We start from the raw sequence: 19,092 nt of genomic DNA, 5'->3' as shown, positions 1-19,092 counted from the left end.
TTTCACCCAAACAAAGATAGTAAAATAAGCACTTTAGAATTTTGAAGAAATTTGAAAAATATCTAAAAGTTCAATTAAACGGAGTTGAGATAGACCTAACAATCCAAAACTAGAAGTGTCAGAAAAATTTGAAAATGCCAAAATGATCAATTAAAGGAAATGAGTACAAACTTTTTCTCTCCGGGGACTGATAGAATGACATGAAATGATAATGGAAGGTGATCCAAACTTTGTGTTCATCTAAGATCTAAGGATTCAAAACATAAAATAATAAAAATAATGGTGGTAAGACATAAAATATAATTAGAATATTTTCCAAAATTGATTAGTATCCGAATTAATATGAAATTAGCCATTGTTATTCTTAATAACAAACACATCATTTTGTGCCTTGATATGCCCCATCCATTGATAAGAAAATTATTGGACAATGCCAAATAAATGATTAACTAATAAGTGTAATAGGCCAAAGTAAAACCCTTTTAATTAGTTTAATTGTCATGGCATGCATAAAAAAATGGTGCCTAAATATCAAATTGCGCCGTCCCATAAAAAACATTGTTATTTTTTGACTCGAGATTGGGTGGCTGCCACGGCTAATGTAAATATAAGCCATAATTCTTAGATAACGTCACAAATTAAATAAACGTTAATAGGACGTCATGTAGTATAATTCACTCAAATTGACAATTATTGTAAACTGCGTTCGATTCCTTTTATTTATGTGCTCATAAACAACTTTTTTAGTAACTAATTTTTTGTTAGGATAAACTGCGTTTTGGCAGCTATTTTTAAAAACTGCTGTTAAAATTAGTGTTTTCTTATCAGTTCTGACTAAGTGCGGTGACAGCTGCGGTTTGAATTTTTCAATAAAAGAAAATTATTTTAGCCACTACAATTTTTTGTAATATCAGATTATTCTTCAGTAATTTCACAACTGCTTCTTAATAAACTGTAGCTGCCTCAAACAGATCATAAGACATATGTCGTAATTCATAAGAACAAATAAAAGATACCCTTCAAGAAATACAATTTTTCATCCAACTGTTTTGACAGCTTTTGGTGCAGTTAAAATTAGTGTTTTCTCATTGGTCCTGACTAAGTGCGGTGACAGCTGCGGTTTGAATTTTTCAATAAAAAAAATTATTATAGTCACGACAATTTTTTGTAATATCAGATTATTCTTCGGCAATTTCACAGCTGCTTCTTAATAAACTGTAGCTGCCTCAAACAAATCAGAAGACATATTTCGTAATTCATAAGAACAAATAATAGATACCCTTCAAGAAATACAACTTTTCATCCAACTAAATAAAGTATCTTATCTTAAGTGAATCATGCAATTTGTAAATAAAATGTCATATTTTTAATTCAAACAAGTTATGTCAGCGGGCATTAGGAAAGCTGATTAATTTATATTAAAAAAGCTCATTTGTTCAGTGATATACATGAAATTAATTTATAATTAGCTATTTTATGATTTAAATAAGATATATTATTTGTGTGTTATAGCTAGGTTTAAAATAAACATTGATGGGTAAGAACATCTAATAAATTCATTAAATTTAAATATATTTTTGATGTCCAAACAATGAAATGGTCCAACATTCTAAAAATTAGGAGCACAATAATTTAATTGGTTTTAAGAAATATTTCATCAATTATAAGATGTTAAAAAAGGTGTGGAAGAGCTTAGCGAACTCTATTATTCCTAAGCAAAAGTCAAATATTGTGTTATGTTTTGCTTGTTAATTTATTAAAGTTCAATATGAATTATGCATGATCATAAAGTCTAATTGAAAATTGTATTTATATGTTATATAAATTATTAAAAACTTTAAATGTCAATATTTTTATATAAATATAAAACAGTACGAATGTAAATCATTTTTCATATATATAAAAAGAATGCGTCAGTATGAATCCCGAGGAGATCCAACGATCTAAAACGAAGGAAACATAACAAAAAAAAAAAAAACCCCATCAGCAAGACCAAGAAACCTTATCTCATTGGATACAGCCATCCGAGCCTATGACAAATGCTGATGACAAAAGAATTTTTGGGCTAGTCAAGCTTGGACAGATAGATCAAACTGAGAAAAGAATTCAGATCCTCACCATCATCACTCATCCCACATACGTCGCCAAGGTTCATCGTTAGAGCCAAAAATCAAAAATACAACAGAGCTTCACAATCGTCTCAAATAGCCTACATCATTAAGTAATAAGTTATCTATCAAGTTACAATGATCCACTCTCTGCTCAATTGCCTAGTCTCGATTTGTCGAACTGAGGGTTAACAATCAAACAAGACCAAAAAATCAGTAAGTCTAGCCAACTAAGTGAATCTCATCAATCTTAAGTCAATTGAATCCAACCAACCGGGTACGCTAACCCAACAAGCTGATCGAACCGACCTATCAAGCCAAAGTTAGGCTAGACTAACTTACCATGTCATAGGAGAGTAGAGCAGTAGCTTTATACTGCTCTAATCAGTAGAATACCTAAAATATCATATAATTACCCTCATAACCAAGAAGCAGATGTGAAATTTCAGATATTACACCTTTTTCCCGAGATTACTTTATGAGGAAATAAAATGATAGATAAGATTTTTTATTGTTAGTTTTGTTTATGTGACTCTATCTCTCTCATTTCTTTTATATATATATATATATATATATATATATATATATATATATATATATATAAAAGGGATTGACGCACAGACCATCGGTACGATCGATCTGAACCACGCCCGCCTGTAGCTGATGCCTTAAAATTAACCTCAACCAGGTGTCGAGCTGCAGTGAACCGAGGGAGCGGTAGGAATCGCGTTTTCAACTGCTTTCTCTTCTTCTTCTTCTTCTTCCCGCATCCATCCCGGCATCACTTCACATCGATACTCTGCCATCGTTTTATATCGTCCTAGAAGTCAATTAGAGCTCAGCAATTACCGCCACTGCCATCACGCCAGCAAGTCGGAGAAAGCAGAACTTTCAATTCTCAAGCTTCGACACAGTGAAATCAATGGTATGAGCTAATCCAGTGTCGCCCTGAGCGATTTTATCATCTTAGAAGCCCATCTGTACTAAACATTTAGTTCTAATTCGATGTAGTGCAATCATCTGGAAGTATCGTCACTGCCATGAACGACTTGGAGACACTAGAGCTCTAGAAAGCAATGGCGGAATCAATTTTGTGAGCCAATACGAGATTAGGAGATCCCAGATTTCAGATCGTCAGAGCTCAGAGGTCCACCGCTCACATGCAACAAGCAAAAAACGGGACCTAACTGGCACGATTTTATTAGCGTGGCCATCCAGAGCAAACAGGCAAGCTGTAGTGACCAAGCTGAGAAGAGACAAAGAACGAGCGCTATAATGGCCGGGGAGAGAGAACGCTGCAGGCCTAGGTAAAGTACTGGTACCGCCGCTAGCTCGTAGGCACGTAATAGAGTGCTCGAGTACGAGCTTGCTCAATCGAAATCGGCTTTGAAATTTGTCATCGAGGTTTTTAGATTGAATCCTCCTATACTGCATTCACTTTTTTTTGTACTAAAAATTCCAAAGAAAAAAAAAAAAAAAACAGAGTGCCGGACGCTCGAAAACTTTCGCGCCTGCAACGATCGATCCCTTTCAGTAGCAGCAGTGAGCCTACGCATCATAAGGACCTGCGCTTTAAAAGCGATTTTAATGCGTTCGGGCAGGCGAAGAGTATAGCGCTGCCTTAGGTTGTCTTAGCCATTTTTTTCATTGTCATTGCTCCGTTGGGATCTCGTTCTCCTTCTTTGCGTGCGAGGGCTGTGCAGCTGTGATAGGAGGGCGCGCAGCTCGCAGCGCCCTCCGCACCTAATAATTAGGCCCTTCTTACGCTCTCCTTAGCCTTTACTACGGATTGCGAGGGAATAGAGATGCAGGGGAGAGCCGAGTGTTAGCGCTTCGAACGCCGTGTACTTCGCCGCCCGTGTCGGCTGCTCGTGCGTGCGCTGCCCAGTTGAGGATTTCGAGGTGGTTGCGCTGCCGCTTAACTTTCCCACTTGTTTTATTTATTTGGCAATCATTTAACCAAATAGTTTTTTTTCTTCCCGTTCTTATTCACCATTTAACTCCAGAGGTTGGTTTGTATTTGTCTAATTACGTATCTAGTTTTAAGCAATTGCTTGCACGCCTAGCGTTTGGGGATTTCATCATATAGAGAGATTGAGCAACGCTGCTATGATTTTACTTGACCGGTGTGAATTCGAGGTGAAGAAACTTGGTTTTTGTTTTGGATTTTGAGCTCCACAACAGAGATATTAGACGAAGTTCTAGTCGATGGAGTCATCGCAAGTGCAGGAGTATTTTGGGTTTTCCTGGATTTCATGCGTGGCGCAGTATTTGTTTTAGAATTGCTGTCAAGTATTGCTAGTTAATGTTTATATGTATCAGTATTGTAGCTTGTAGCGGCAAATTAGGATTTTTTTTGGAAGATTAACACATATACCACTCAATTCTTATGTATTTATGTTTCTAACACCTAAATTTTAATTTTTTACATACATGGCATCTTCCCGAAGCGTGAAATTGCTTATTTGAGTTAAAATGGGGGTGTTTTTTTATGCGATATGAAAAGTTTAGGTAATATAAATGTAAAAAGTAACTAACCCTGAAGAATGGGGCGGCAAGTATGTAAATGCATAGGCTTTGAAGAGAAACTCTGGAGAGAAGTCCTGGACGAAAGGGATACTTGAAATGCTGGTGCTTAGCTTCAGCTTTTTTCGAAAGTTTTTATGTGTGTATGTACGTATATATGAAGCTTCTGTGTCTTCTACCTTCATTTGTTTAATCATTGTTCATGGTGTTTCGAAGTGTAATAAAAATAAAACATGTTAATTATATAAATGAGTGAAATACATTTATACACTTTTTCATGCATAAATAAATGATTCCATAGTGTTATAAATGTAAATATGAAAGGTTAGATTTTAAAGATGTAAATACATAAGAATTAAGTGGTGTGTTTGCAAATTTTCCAATATCCATTTATGACGTGATGTTGAAGCTTCAGTGACATATCTATTTGTTATGCCATATCTAGTGTAATGTAATCTATCAATGCTTATCCTTTTGTCATTTTCTTGCAGTGGAATATTATGAAGCTTCTAAGAGTCTCAACTGCCATGTTAAAGCTGTGTATCTCACCGTTAAGTTGCTCAGATCTTCGCATTTGGATCAAATGTTTCATAAAGGCTGAGTGATCAGAGAACTCTGAGTACTGCCGAGTAAACATGCAGAACTCTTGTGTGGAGCGGGAAGTGTTCTTAGACTGGGACGAGAGCATTAGAACTTCTGTCGACTCTGCATCATCTTATTTCTCAGCAGATGAAGACGATGAATTCAAGCTCCGAATCTTCAATCCTGAATCATGGATGGGAGACATGAAGTCTGTCCAGGAAAGAAGGCAAAAATTCTTATGCAATATGGGATTTGAGAAACTTTTTTTTCCTCACTCAGATTTCTCATCATCTATGAAGAAATCTCAAATTGAGATAAGCAGACTTACCAATGCCAATGGTGCTGCCCTGGATTCCTTTTCAGCAACGGATGATGGGATACAAGGAGATTGCATAAGGAATCTGGACAATGGAAAGGTATTTATCGTTCATGAGCTTGGGGATAATGGTTTGCCCAGCTTGCTCAAAGAATTAGGTTCTGACAAACTTTTGACATACCAGGAGTTTGAAGAGTTACTCGGATTTCCCTGCTCTGTTCATAAACAAATGGACAGAAAAGTTTCGCTTGCTACAGAAAAACAGTGTGATAGTGTTGCTGCAAGGAGAAAGCATAGGAGCTGGTGGAGAAGGATTCTCAACAAGAAACATTTGGTAGGAATGTGCGAGCATGATGTCACCATAAAAAATTCCCAACTGCCCCGGACTATAAGAACGAATGGACTGAGAAATAGGAGACGGTCCAGAGAACTAACGGGGATATTCATTGAGCAGGAAATCCGAGCACATGTTGGTTCAATTAGGGCTTTGAAGTTTAGTCCATCAAGATGGTATATAGCAAGTGGTGGTGAAGATTCAATCGTTCGCATCTGGCAAATTAAGGAAGCAGAAGCCACTTGCAAGTGCGAAGTGGAAAATAGTTCAGCCAATAGTATTGGTGAATGCAGATGTAGCTCTTTAATTGGAATGAAAGATGGTAACCGTGCTCCTGTTGTATTCCCGAAGAAGGCTTATAAGATCTTGGAGAAACCAAGACATGAATTCCATGGACATACTGGTGAAATTCTCGATCTTTCATGGTCTTCATCGAATGTAAGTCATGCTTCTTTACCATGTTTAAGAAACTAGAAAAGAACTTTTGGTTTCTATGTTTAGACTGTTAATTTCTAGGGATTTTATAGGAATTCCATCTTGAAATCTTTTCTTGCAGCAACTTCTAACAGCATCCATTGACAAAACTGTGCGATTGTGGAAAGTTGGTTGTGATGGATGCCTTCAAGTTTTTCTGCACAATGATTATGGTAACTACTAACTAGCTATAAATGGTCTGAAAAGCTGTATGCTTTAACATGAAGATGATATTGATTTCTTTATAAGGATATTCAGGTTGCTTGAATGCCCTTGTCTTCTTGGATTCTCTAAACGAATTAATTGTTCTTGAAAACTAACACTCGCTAAAAATGGTCTGAAAACCTGTATGCTTAAACATGAAGGTGAAATTGATTCCTTTATAAGGATATTCAGCTTGCTTGAATGCTCTGGTCTTCTTGGATTCTCTTAAAGAATTAATTGCTATTGAAAACTAACCCATTTCATTAATGGCTTGGGCTTATATAGAGCCTTACAACATTTATAAATTAATCTCTAAACTTCTTCTATTTACAAATAGAACCCAACATTAAATACAAATCTCAACAATACCTCTCAAACTGGGCAAAAGATATCTACTAAGCCCATCTTATCACATAACCTAGCCAAATTTAATGGGCTAAGTCTTTTATTGAGGCAATCAGCTACTTGCTATCCAGTGGTTACATGGCTTAACTCTAGTAGTCCGTTATTCAGCTTTTCCTTAATGAAGAACCTATCAATCTCCACATGTTTGGTTCTATCATGTTGCATCGGGTTCTTGGTGATGTTGATCGCTGACTTGTTGTTGCACCACAACTTCATTTGAGCTCCTTGGTCCACCTTGAGCTTTACCAACAAAACTTTTAGCTGCATCATCTCAGCAACTCCTATGGCCATGGCCTTACACTCTGCCTTTGTTGTTGACCTTGCTACTACTAATTATTTCTTGCTCTTTAAAGAAACCAAGTTTGCCCGCTATTAACATGCAATATCCATATGTGGACCCCCTGTCATCCATACAACTCGTCCAGTATGAGTTACAATAGTACTCAATGCTTACATATCCATTCTTCCTGAAAATCAACTACTTTTCTTGTGCACTCTTCAGATACCTAATAATCTAATATATGGCATACATGTGATCATTTCTCGGATCATACATATAGTGATTCACCACACTTACTGCAAATGATATGTCTGTACGAGTGACTCTGGTATCTTTCGCGATCAACTGGCTTTGTTGTCTTTGAGCTCAACTTTTCCTTCTAATTATTTGTTAAAACTGCAGACATGCATCCCAACATATCTGTCTCTGTGAGCAAGTGTAGCATATATTTTCTCTAAGACAAAACAATCTCCTCTGCTCCACGAGCCACCTCAATTCCGAGGAATTATCTAAGTTGTTTCAGGTCCTTCACCTCAAACTTTTTGCCCAAACTTGTCTTCAACTGACCAATATCTCCTTTATCATCTCCAGTGACAATGTCATTCACATACACAACAAGAATAATAATGTGATCATCATGTCGTTAAAAGAACATTGTATGATCGGCATTAATCTGTTGATATCCCATGTCTGCTATTGCTTTCCTGAATCTATCAAAAATAAGCTCGAGGAAGCTATTTCAAACTATATAGTGACTTTCTTAATCTACACACACTGCCCACTATTTGGTTCGTGTCAAAGCCTCGTCTAGCAGATCCACATGAAGGAACACATTCTTCACATCCATTTGTTATAACCTTCATCAGCCATTCAAAACCAGAGAGACGAGTGTCTTGATGGTGCTCATCTTTGTCATTGGTGTAAATGTCTTATCACAGTCGATATCATTCGTCTGACTATACCTTTTCACCACCAATCATACTTTGTAGTAATTAATCTTTCTTTCTGATATCTACTTCACTGTAAAGACCCATTTGCACCCAACTGCATTTTCCCTGTTAGTAGCAACACGAGTTGTCATATCCTGTTCTTATCGAGAGCACCAAGTTCCTCTACTACCTTCCACTTTGAATTGTCCTTAACTACCCACCAACAATTGGGTATAGAGACAATGTCCAATGATACAATTAATGTTCTATATAAAGGTGATATGTTAGTGTATGAGATAAAATAGACAATTTCACGTGAGGATCTAAAACGATCGGGAGAATAACGATCAAGTGGATGACCCGCATTATTACTAGAAGTCGTCCTTAGAGTATTAAAGGTTCCATGCGACTTCCTTCCTGCAAGTTTGTTGGATCTGCTTTGCCTTAGCCCGAATGAAGCTGCACCCCAACCGCTTCTATCCTTTGCCTCCATTTTGTCGAGGGGAAATCTACAAATAAAGCCTTGCTCCGCTGCCTTCCTAAATGTTGAGCAGCAATTTCACATCGTTTCGTACACAGCAGTCTCGTCGTTGCCTTCTCAGTTAGACTAGTTGTTGAAGCAAGTGCACCCTGATATCCATATCTCAAGCAAGGCAATGAGTATCATGAATTCGTTCATCAAAGATATCTTCGAGAACATTGCACACGAGTCCTTATGCCTTGCTCGATACACTAAGAAGTCGGCTATTACATCCAACGAGATCTAGACTTCTGTCCGTTTGGTTCTTCCCAAAGAGCTCTAATCATGACTGGATCGTCAGAGGGTTCACGCCACGATCCGTTGGTTGCCTTCCCAGCGAGCTGTGATCCCTTCGTTGCCTTAATAGTGAACTCTAGTCGCCAAAATCTGTACCGATTGAGTTGATCTGATCCTCACAATTGAGCAGCACCAAGCTCCTGGCTGCTATGATTAGGCTCTGATACCATAAAGAATTAATTGCTCTTGAAAACTTACCCATTTCATTAGTGGCTTTTGCTTATATAGAGCCTTGCAACATTTACAAATAAATCTCTATACTTCTATTTACAAATAGGACCCGAAATTAGATGCAAATCTCAACATCTCTTGACTTCAATTTTTTTAAGTTCTTTGGTTTTCATATTCTATTTAACTTTGTTCTTTGTTGCAAAGGAACCTTCAATACTCTAATTATCCTTTTTTATCCAAGATGAGAAATGTCTTAACATTTAATTGTCCATTTTTATTTACTTGAGCCAAATTAATATCTCTCATTTTTCTTCTTTATTTTGAATGACACGCAGTAACTTGTATTCAATTCAATCCCGTTGATGAAAGATACTTCATTAGTGGTTCCATAGATGGCAAAGTTCGCATTTGGAGTGTTTTGGAGAATCATGTGTTTGATTGGGTTGGCATACGTGATATTGTGACTGCTGTGTGCTATCGGCCAGACGGAAAGGTTGCATTCTAACTAGTAATATTACAAAAAAAAAGTATTTTATTTGCAAATTTGTTTCTATGTTAACTGTTCTTTCTTTTTCGAAACAGGGTTTTGTTGTCGGCTCGATCAATGGAAATTGCCGTTTTTATGATTACTCACGAGGTTTTACGGTCTTTCTTCATTCTTTTTTCTGCTTTTCTTTAGTTTTCTTTATTGAGTTCTTTTATGACATCAGATTGCTAAATGTGAGACTTATATTTTCTAAATTGACAAGGACGACAGGGGGATATTGAAGCCTGTTAGGAAACAAGCAATAAAGGTAGTAATAGATATCAAAGAAACAAGATTTACTTATTTGAAATATGAAAATAAACCCCTTATGATTCAACAATAAATTGTACTTGAAGCAATGTAACACCAAAATAGCAACCAGAATAACCTTCACATGAATAGTCGAAAAATATTAGAAAAGAAATATGAATAAAACTATATAAAGTGGTTTGAGTTTAGTTGAACTCTATGTCCACGAGATAACCTCATTTCAATTCTTTTATTAAGCGTATAAAAGAAAGATGCATGTGATTCAACAATCGATTTCAAATTTCTTGAAGAAAATATAAATCGATTAACCCTACACTCAACAAGAAAGAAAGGATTATGAGTCTCTTTTTGAGAAAGTTGCAGTTGTTTGAAGAAATAGCTGTGAAGTTATGACAAAAAAAGTTGTTTAAAAAGCTACGGTGACCATTACAAAATTTTTATTTTCTAAAAAAAAGTCAAATCGTGTCTTTCTAGTAGCCACCACACTTAGTTAGATTTGATGGCAAAACACAACTTTCAGTTGCGGTTTTTTGAAAAAGTTGACAAAATATAATTTTGCCAAATAGAAAAAACTGTGGTGCGGCACAACACTATCATCACACCACCGCCCCAAACACACGCTAAATACTATGAATCCAAAATGCCACTTATTAGCATATGCCACGTGAATCTTATTCTCTATTTGGAGATTATACATTTCTTTTAGCACAAATGGCTTAAGAACAAAACAATAGAAAATTAAGGGAAGAAATAAGCAACCGTCCAGATAACTCATACCAAGGTATGCTAAAATTTATAAATGATCAATATCGATGAAAACTCTATGTAAAAAACTTGAAGCCCCTCCCAATTTTTCCCAAACGAGAATCTAAGCCTCTCTCCTTTTGCTTTCCAAATGCAAATCCAACAATGAAAAGAACAGAAATTTATTTATTTTAAAGGTTAAGTGAGATAGGCATTTATTTTAATTAAGGTTATTGTTCATTCTGAATCTGTTCGGGAGACATGCCTAAGGTATAGAGTGATATTAGACAAAAGATAGAGAGAGAGAGAGAGAGAGAGAGAGAGAGAGAGAGAGAGAGGTACTAATGAATGGATTTTTACAAATAAACCTTTTCATTTCAATTAATTACATCAATTCATATAATTAGCATATGGGCAGCGTTTTAATATAAATCAGATATATTTTATCAAAACCAATAAGATAATGAATTGTGTTGCAGTTTAGTTTCTGCTCATTTACTTTGTATGGCTAGCATTTAATTTGTTTATTTATGTATTTTCATGCGGGCAGGTAATAGCATGCACTTGTACATGCAATTTCCTATTGAAGGTAAACAGAAATCTGCTGGAAAACGAGTTACAGGGTTACAGGTGAGAAAGATAGGAAGCTTTGTGTCCTTTGCTTTATCAAACTTGCCAGATTGTGGTTGTCTGCTATATCCGCTAATTATTTTTCCTGCAGTACTCACCCGACGATACGGAACAGATTATGATCACATCAGCAGACTCCAGAGTTCGAATTTTTGATGGATTTGGCGTTGCTCACAAATTCAGAGGTAATAATGCGATTTCATTTAATATTAACAAGTTGTTTTTGTCGTTACACCTGAATCTTGTATATTGACCAAAAATATTATGCAATTGTTTCTATTTATAATAATACCGCACAAATTTTGAAGAGCGCAGAAAGCTACAAACTTTCATTCACAGTAATTTGTCAAATGCTTAATGACTTCCTTGCATCACACATTATATATGAGTTTTTAATTTATTTAAATGCTTGGATGTTAATTTTATAAGCAAAATTTCAATGATAGTTATAGAAATCTAATGTTTAGAAATCTAATGTTTGCAAGACCATTGGTGCTATCAACTAAAATGGAAAATTTATCGTGGCCTATTAACAGTAATTGAATTTGTAATTTTTGCAGTACTAAGGTTGGGTTTTCTTTATTTCTTCATTTTTTTCCTGTACTATTTGAATGCTAGTCGTGAAACTTTTTAACTACCTTCTGGTCAACTACGTAAAATACACATTTATCTGGTTTTGTCACATTGCTTCCAAAGATGATTCTGCAGTGTAGGTGAATGGATACATCAATGGTACCAGGCCCCTTGCAACATAATTAAGTTCAGAAGTTTGAAAAAATTACTTTACCTTACCAAATAATTATACAAATGAATAAATAATATAGGGGGAAGTTCCGGTGTAAATTGTGAAGAAAGCAGCCACACACATAATTACTTTAATACATCAAACACTTCCTAATTGGTATGCAATCGGTCTAGTTTCGATTCCATATGACCAAAAGTGACACAAAATTTGTTATATTACATCAATCTTTAGACCTAACTACTAAAATGAATGATTATCTAATTTAATTTTCAGTCTTATAATATTGGTTGTTATTAGATAAAATCCATTCTTGCTCATCTCAAGCCTAAACTACTATTAGTATTACGCTTGTCATCATTGTCTCTACATGATCATCTGTCTCCAGAAGAAAAACCTTTTCCTCTAATGAGTAGCGGTGCCTCGACACTATGGAGTGGAGTAGAAATTTCTAAGTAATGGAATAGAAAAATCGATAAAATGGAAGACAATAAAAAAGAAGTGATAATAAGAGTAATGGGAGACATAACAACATATGATCACAAGCTTGTTGTGCATGCCCAAAGACGGGAGAATATGCAAAAACAACAACAACAAAGCCATAATCCCACTACGTGGGGTCGGCTACATGAATCCTTTTTCTCCATTCCGTCCTATTTAATGGGAGGATATGCTTTTGAAAAAAAAAACGATGTTGGGGGGAGTAGATCCAGGGAACTCCAAATAGGTTCACACTTGGAGCCATTGTTCAATTCAGGCGTACATAAGAAACAACTTGGCAAATTGAAACATTAGTATGTTGTGAATAGTTTCAACACGTAGTTCAAAATTTTGTCGCCGACCAAAAATTTGACTAGACATGGATTGGAAATGAATCATCCAGGCAACCATAAACTAACTTGAATGCTAGTATGATTTGGCAGTGTTAGATTCAACCAAGCAAAATGCAACATCATGATACGTATATTTTCGGGCTACAAAAATTACACCATGGCCACTCTATATATAGTTTTATATAAAGTTTTCAGGTAAACTTCTAAAAGACAATATATTGCAGATAAGATACTAACGGAAGATTTTACCCTTATTTTTGTGAGGAATTTAAGAACGGTTCAATATTTCTTATAGCCACAAATCCTAATGATTAATAATTTCTCTCGATGACAAATTCTATCAAAATCCTGATTTTGGGTTGTCATAATCACTGATATACTTTGAGAAGTTTGCCGACCCAACTCGACCAAAGGATCCTTGTTGACAACAATACATTATTTTGTTCAAGAGAATCTTATATACCTCGAGTATATGTTTGTCTAAGGTGACAAGTTTACATACTTTAACCAATAGATACATTTATGTTCTATCAAATGTACCTTATAATTGACAATTTAAGGTGACAAATAAGAGCAGAGAGTGGATGAATTTTGCTCTTTACTTTTAATAATAAATTTTATATATGAATATTTTCAAAATAAGTTTTTTTCTTGAAAATTGTTTATCTTTAAAAGTTGGGAGAATTTTGAAAATAAAAACCCAATCCAATTGAGATTTTTTGTCAACGAGTATTTGACTAATTTTAGTTTATTATTTTATACTTTTTCTACCTGCAGGCTTGTTTGTATAGTATCAAATATGTATTCTACATAATATTGAATTTGTTTGGAAGATTAAATATAAATTACTAGTCATGCATCTGAATGCATAGACATCAATTGTGTATTTTGAGCTCATAATGCAGCATTCTATCAACCTGTGTATACCGGTTTGGGGATTTGGCTAGTAATTTATATTTGATCTTATTTTTGTTCAAGCAAGCCATACAGAGGATCGTTCTTTTCCCATTTTAGTTCATTAAAGAATAATCTTGAGGATTGAAAAGTTTTCAAAATTTTTATGTGCCTAAAGGTGAGCTTTCAAGTTATGTGTGATTCAGTATGGTGTTCAATTTTATTCTTATATTTAATTTAAGTAGTTATAAATATTATTTTTTATTTTAATTTTATATATTATTTACTGAATCCATGGTTAGGTGGATTTACGATTTTACGAATTTACGAATTTAAAACTACGGAAACCTAAATCCCGTTTCTCTTCTATTTTACCTCAAATCCAAGTGGGAATGGCACTTTCTTCGCACGCTCTTGCTAAATCCCTCTTCATCAAGCTCCAATCGAGATTCCTGCACCTCCTCACGGCGCTAGACTGGTCGATTAACTTCTCCAGGGAGCTTCAAGGCTCTGCTTGTCCCGTCGATGGCTTCCCCGGTAAGCTCCAGCCGCGTTATCTTCTCCTTCTCACATAGTTGGGATCGAAGATGATTCTCCGCCACCTCCCGTGAAGATTGCCGGGATTTCTGTCGGAGCGGAACGGAGACGAGAGCGCTGGAGAGAGAACCAGGGTATGGAAACGGGAGCCAGACCTAGAGGAACACTGCCCCAGAGCAGCAGAAAATGGAAAGCGGGTGCGGGTGCGGGTGCGGGTGCGGGCTACGGGGACGGAGTTTTGCACGGGCTTTGGGTTGGCGTGTCTTTTTCGAAATACGGGTCTGCATCTATCTCTAGAACGCTTTTAAAAATAAGTTATTATTATTAGGGTCATAAACAAGCGAGCTCAGGTTTGGCTCATGTTTGACTCATTCGACATAGCTCGTGTTTGAAATCGGCTCGTGTGCGAAATCGGCTAGTGAACAGTGTGTTCGTGTTCGGCTTGATTTAAATATTTGTATTCGTGTTCGGCTCGTGTTCGGCTCGAAATTGGCTCATTAAACTTAAATTGAGAAAAATAGATGTAAACTGTGGGATTCGAACCTGAAAAATATATACAAAAGAAATGACTAACCACATTGTCACATGAGGTATTATGATTTAAACTTAGACATAAACATATATAATATATTATTATATAAATAATATACGTAATATATTGTTATATAAAAATTTATATAATTTTTTTTTTATTTCGAGCTAAAAGGAGCCAAACATGAGCGAACAAAGAGCTGTTCGTGTTTGACTCGTATACAACGAACGAGCCGATCAAAAGCTACTTAACGAGCCGAACACGAGCTGTTCGCGAATACCGAGATTTTTTGACAACCCTAATTATTATTGTTATTTTCTCTAAATTGGGATAATTATATAGATACCATCCAAAATTCGTTATTTACAAATTAAAGATCCTCTCTCATTTATTTTTCAAACTCTCACTCAAAAATATCAAAACTCATGGTAAAACCTCAACTCATATTTTTCATTGTTATTAAATTCTCAATACCAATTTGGTAGGTCAAAAAAATCATAATGGTGATTAATTTGTAGATATTAATGTTTCAGATGATCTGCACGTATTTATCAATAAATTTAAAAAGTGTAATGTGTAGCTATATCATATTATTTGTTGGCATTATTAAATAGTTGACCTCTCATGAGGAATGAAAAGCTTTTTATTTTTAATTTTTTTTAATTGGTTGACCCGCTTTAGATGCTAGGATTGTATTCATTTAAAAAATTGGGGCATTTACATATCACACTATTCTTATGTATTGATTATCTCACACAAGCTTTCATATTCATACGTGGAGTACTCAATTCCTTAATATAACATCAAAAATATCACTAATATCACTTTTTAAAAGTAAAAAAATACACATTTTCATATATACACTTTTTAAAAGTAAAAAAATACACATTTTCATATGTAAATATAAAACATCAAAGTCCTATGTGTGTAAATATCAAAGTTCTTTGAGATATGTAAATACATGAAAATTACGTGGTAAGTATGTAAATTTCCCTCAAATAAATCAGATTGGATTTTGATTTCAGTGATTCAATCTTAGCCGTCCAAAGTGAATTGGACAGCTGATATGGCAGCATGATAATTGCAGGCGATCCCAAGACCCAACCCCATGTTTCATTATTGCATATTTTTATTTATTTAATGTATTGTTACTGGATTCTACTTCTTTTAGCTGCGTTTTTCTTATAGAAAGCTTTACCTACATAACACCAATGCGTGTCGACGTGCTCCTTCATTATCTCTTGAGTTTGGCAAGATGGAGATGCTACCATAAAATTAATCTATACGCTTTTTGTATTTTGCGTTATCTTGCAGGCCTTCGAAGGACCAGAAGCCATGCTTCCGCTTCATTCACTTCCGATGGCCGGCACATTATCTCTGTTGGAGAAGACTCCAACGTGTACATCTGGAACTATGATTCTTCAAGGAAGCCAACCCCTCGAAGGACAAAATCTATACGGTCTTCTGAATCCTTCTTTTCTAAAGGAGTATCCGTTGCAGTTCCATGGCCTGACATGGATCACAAAACAGCAGGTCCAACAACCGAAAGACTTCATCTTCCATCTCCTATAAAAATCTTGGGGCCTTCCGCCTGGTTCTCGAATTCAGAATGCTTTTTTCTTGGGTGTTGGCTGTTTGCCGATAGCGTTTCTCGAGTCGGACCAGCGGAGAAACTTCCAGTATCATCGGGTGCCTTTTCGTTGCAGCTAGATGATACCCAACTGGGCAAGTTTCATAGAGAATTGACTCATCATTATAAGCAGCTGACATCTCTGGCAGCTATGTGTAGCATGAGAATTGTAACGGCTAGCTCAGATGGATTCATCAGATCCTTCCATAATTTTGGATTGCCTGTCTGGTCTTAAGAGCTTGGAGGTAATCCTAAGTGGATGAAACAAGTTCTGGTCAGTATTGTTTTTTTGTGCCAGTACTATTTGGGACCTCAATTTCATGTTCCAAATTTTTGTCTCCAAGCTTCATGATTAGGAGCTAAGATTTGGACATTTGTAATTGGATAGGTAACGGTAAATAAGTCTGTGGAAGAAAGTATAGATAAAGCAAATGGACTGTTGGTAGACAGTGCTAGGAGTTTGCAAGCAACCTTAACTGTTTTAACTTGTGACGCTCTTGGCTCATTTATGGGAATGCCCAGTGTCATTAGTGTCTTTTTTTGGAAAATGTAAGTCGATTTGGTTTGTCGATTAGAATTTGCCAGGCAGCATTTGATAAAGCAGCAGTTAGTGCATCAGCTTAGCCTTGAGATACTGCTAGTCTGCAAAAGCCGTGGAAAATTTTTCTACAGAGAAATAGGTAGAGGAATTATTGTACGTGTTTTTGTCTTGGTTGGGGCTCTTTGGAAGGCTGTTTGAGGTTAAGGCCATGTGATTGAATACATGTTTTAGCGGTGTCATAATTGATTGCTTTTCGCTTGCTGATTTGGTGGTGAGATTGTGCTTGTTATTTGTTGCAAAGGAAACTTGTTGTTTTTTATTTTAAGGTCAAAATTCAGTTTATGATTTAATCGAACTTCTAAGGTTTTAGGGGTAGTGTTAGATTTTTTTTTTTTTTTTTTTTTTTTTTTTTGATATTCATGATGTTTGTTCGGGTAATATATAAATATCATTCGAGAAATAGGCTTCTTCGAAGCACTTCTGCGCCTAAATTTGACCCTGTTATGAGACTCATTTATCCTACGATAATTTGAATGATAATTATGAATTGTCCTTTGGAACGAACTCAAATCAATTCCATACTCGAAATGTAAGCAAGTTGAGCTGCAAACATTAAAATTGACCGATTTGAACTTCATAGGAGCTCTCATCGAAGACCTCAACTTTCGTGAGGTGGGGCCATACTTTGACCCAATTTTCCTCAATTTGGACACCACTTTATGACCAAAACCAATCACCCGTCCTCTCGTTAGAAGATGTTCACTGCCAGCAAGGTTCTTATGGTCGAAACGAGCTTAAAATCCTCAAATTCTCACCTTCGGTGGTGTAGGTGTGGCTACGCCGCCAAGGGCTCGAATAGCACCCTAGCATCACAACCTGTAATTGGGCGTAGCCATGGCACCCAATGGCGTGGGTGGTGTGACCATGCCATTGGACTTCCCACTCGAGCCCGAGAATCGATCATTGAGCTGATTCACCATCAGCGATCTGTGATAGCTCCAACCACCAATGGAATATATGAATGTTGATCAGTCGAATGTCATCAAGGTCTATTGTGGGAGCCCATCGTTTCTGTCACCGGCTCTTCCGCTTGTTCTTTCTGTCAACTTCCTCCCTCTCCCTCCTCCTCTCTGGTGGTTACTCGATGAATGTCTTCTTCTTGTGGTGCTCTCAGTGGTGTGCTCATCAATCTAAAAAAGTCTTCTTCCTCCTCTATCTTTTATTTCTTTTATTTATTTTTATTTTATATGTTTTAATTAATTAAATAGAATTCGAATTTGGGTTAGACTTAGGTTGACCCGAACCCAATCCAACCAAAACTCAACTATGTCTGAAGCTAACTTAGCCCGAACCCAACCTGGCCCGAACCCAACCAAGCCTAACCCTACCTAACCCAACCCGGCCCAACCTAACCCAACCTAGTCTACCTTAGCCCAACCCTAGCTGGCCCTAGTTGATGTTAGCCTACTCTAGCCCAAACCAGGCTGGTGATAGCTGACCTTAGCTGACCTTGAGCAAATCCTAGATGACTTGAACTGACCTTAGCTAGCCTCAGATGACCTTAGCTAACTCAAGCTGATCCTAGCCAACCTTATCCTAACCATTGCTCTCCTCTAACCCAAGCCTAAGCCTAACATAATAATTCATGTGTAATATGTGTAATATGTATATATCATGTTCCATGTGCAGTTTATTTTAATTCATGCTTCATGTATAGTCTAGTTCAATATATATTTCATGTGTAGTTTAGTTTAAAGCATGTTTCATGTGTATTTTAATTTAATCTATGTTTTATGTATAATTTTTTTCATATGTCAAGTACATGCAAAAAAAAAAAAGAAAAATTAAATAACAAGGTGAAAGTGAACCTCTCATATATAGGTTTTTCTCATGGATATTTTAATCAAAAATGTCATTTGCAAACCTGTTTAATGCAATATCTTTTAAGTAATCTGAAGCTAACTTAAATTAAAAAAAATTAACTTAAAACAGGTCAAATATAATTTTAAAACTCTCATAAATTAACTTAAGGTAACTTTAAAAACCCAATTTTAAACTTTTTAAAAG

General features: G+C 36.0%; 1 protein-coding gene across 4 annotated transcripts; it reads left to right on the top strand.

Moving 5' to 3' along the window:
• The first annotated feature begins 2,729 nt into the window (after positions 1 to 2,729).
• On the top strand, positions 2,730 to 17,375 carry LOC110019498 (WD repeat-containing protein AAC3-like). Of its 4 annotated transcripts, XM_020717176.1 has the most exons (10): positions 2,730 to 3,033; positions 3,120 to 3,415; positions 5,126 to 5,632; positions 5,717 to 6,304; positions 6,423 to 6,513; positions 9,482 to 9,639; positions 9,729 to 9,783; positions 11,237 to 11,316; positions 11,408 to 11,501; positions 16,169 to 17,375. In XM_020717176.1, exons 3-10 carry the CDS (start codon positions 5,270 to 5,272, stop codon positions 16,717 to 16,719), a joined length of 1,980 nt encoding a protein of 659 aa, XP_020572835.1. In that variant the 5' UTR covers positions 2,730 to 3,033; positions 3,120 to 3,415; positions 5,126 to 5,269; the 3' UTR covers positions 16,720 to 17,375. The 4 variants fall into 4 exon arrangements, with proteins under 4 accessions (XP_020572835.1, XP_020572832.1, XP_020572833.1 ...); XM_020717173.1 differs by having other exon boundaries at positions 5,126 to 6,304; XM_020717174.1 differs by having other exon boundaries at positions 3,120 to 3,512; positions 5,126 to 6,304.
• Positions 17,376 to 19,092: the final 1,717 nt, after the last annotated feature.

The sequence above is a fragment of the Phalaenopsis equestris genome, unplaced genomic scaffold (genome assembly GCF_001263595.1).
Source record: "Phalaenopsis equestris unplaced genomic scaffold, ASM126359v1 Scaffold000060, whole genome shotgun sequence".
Taxonomy (NCBI): domain Eukaryota; kingdom Viridiplantae; phylum Streptophyta; class Magnoliopsida; order Asparagales; family Orchidaceae; genus Phalaenopsis; species Phalaenopsis equestris.
The sequence above is the reverse complement of the archived record's forward strand: the minus strand, read 5'-3'. Positions and strand labels throughout refer to the sequence as shown.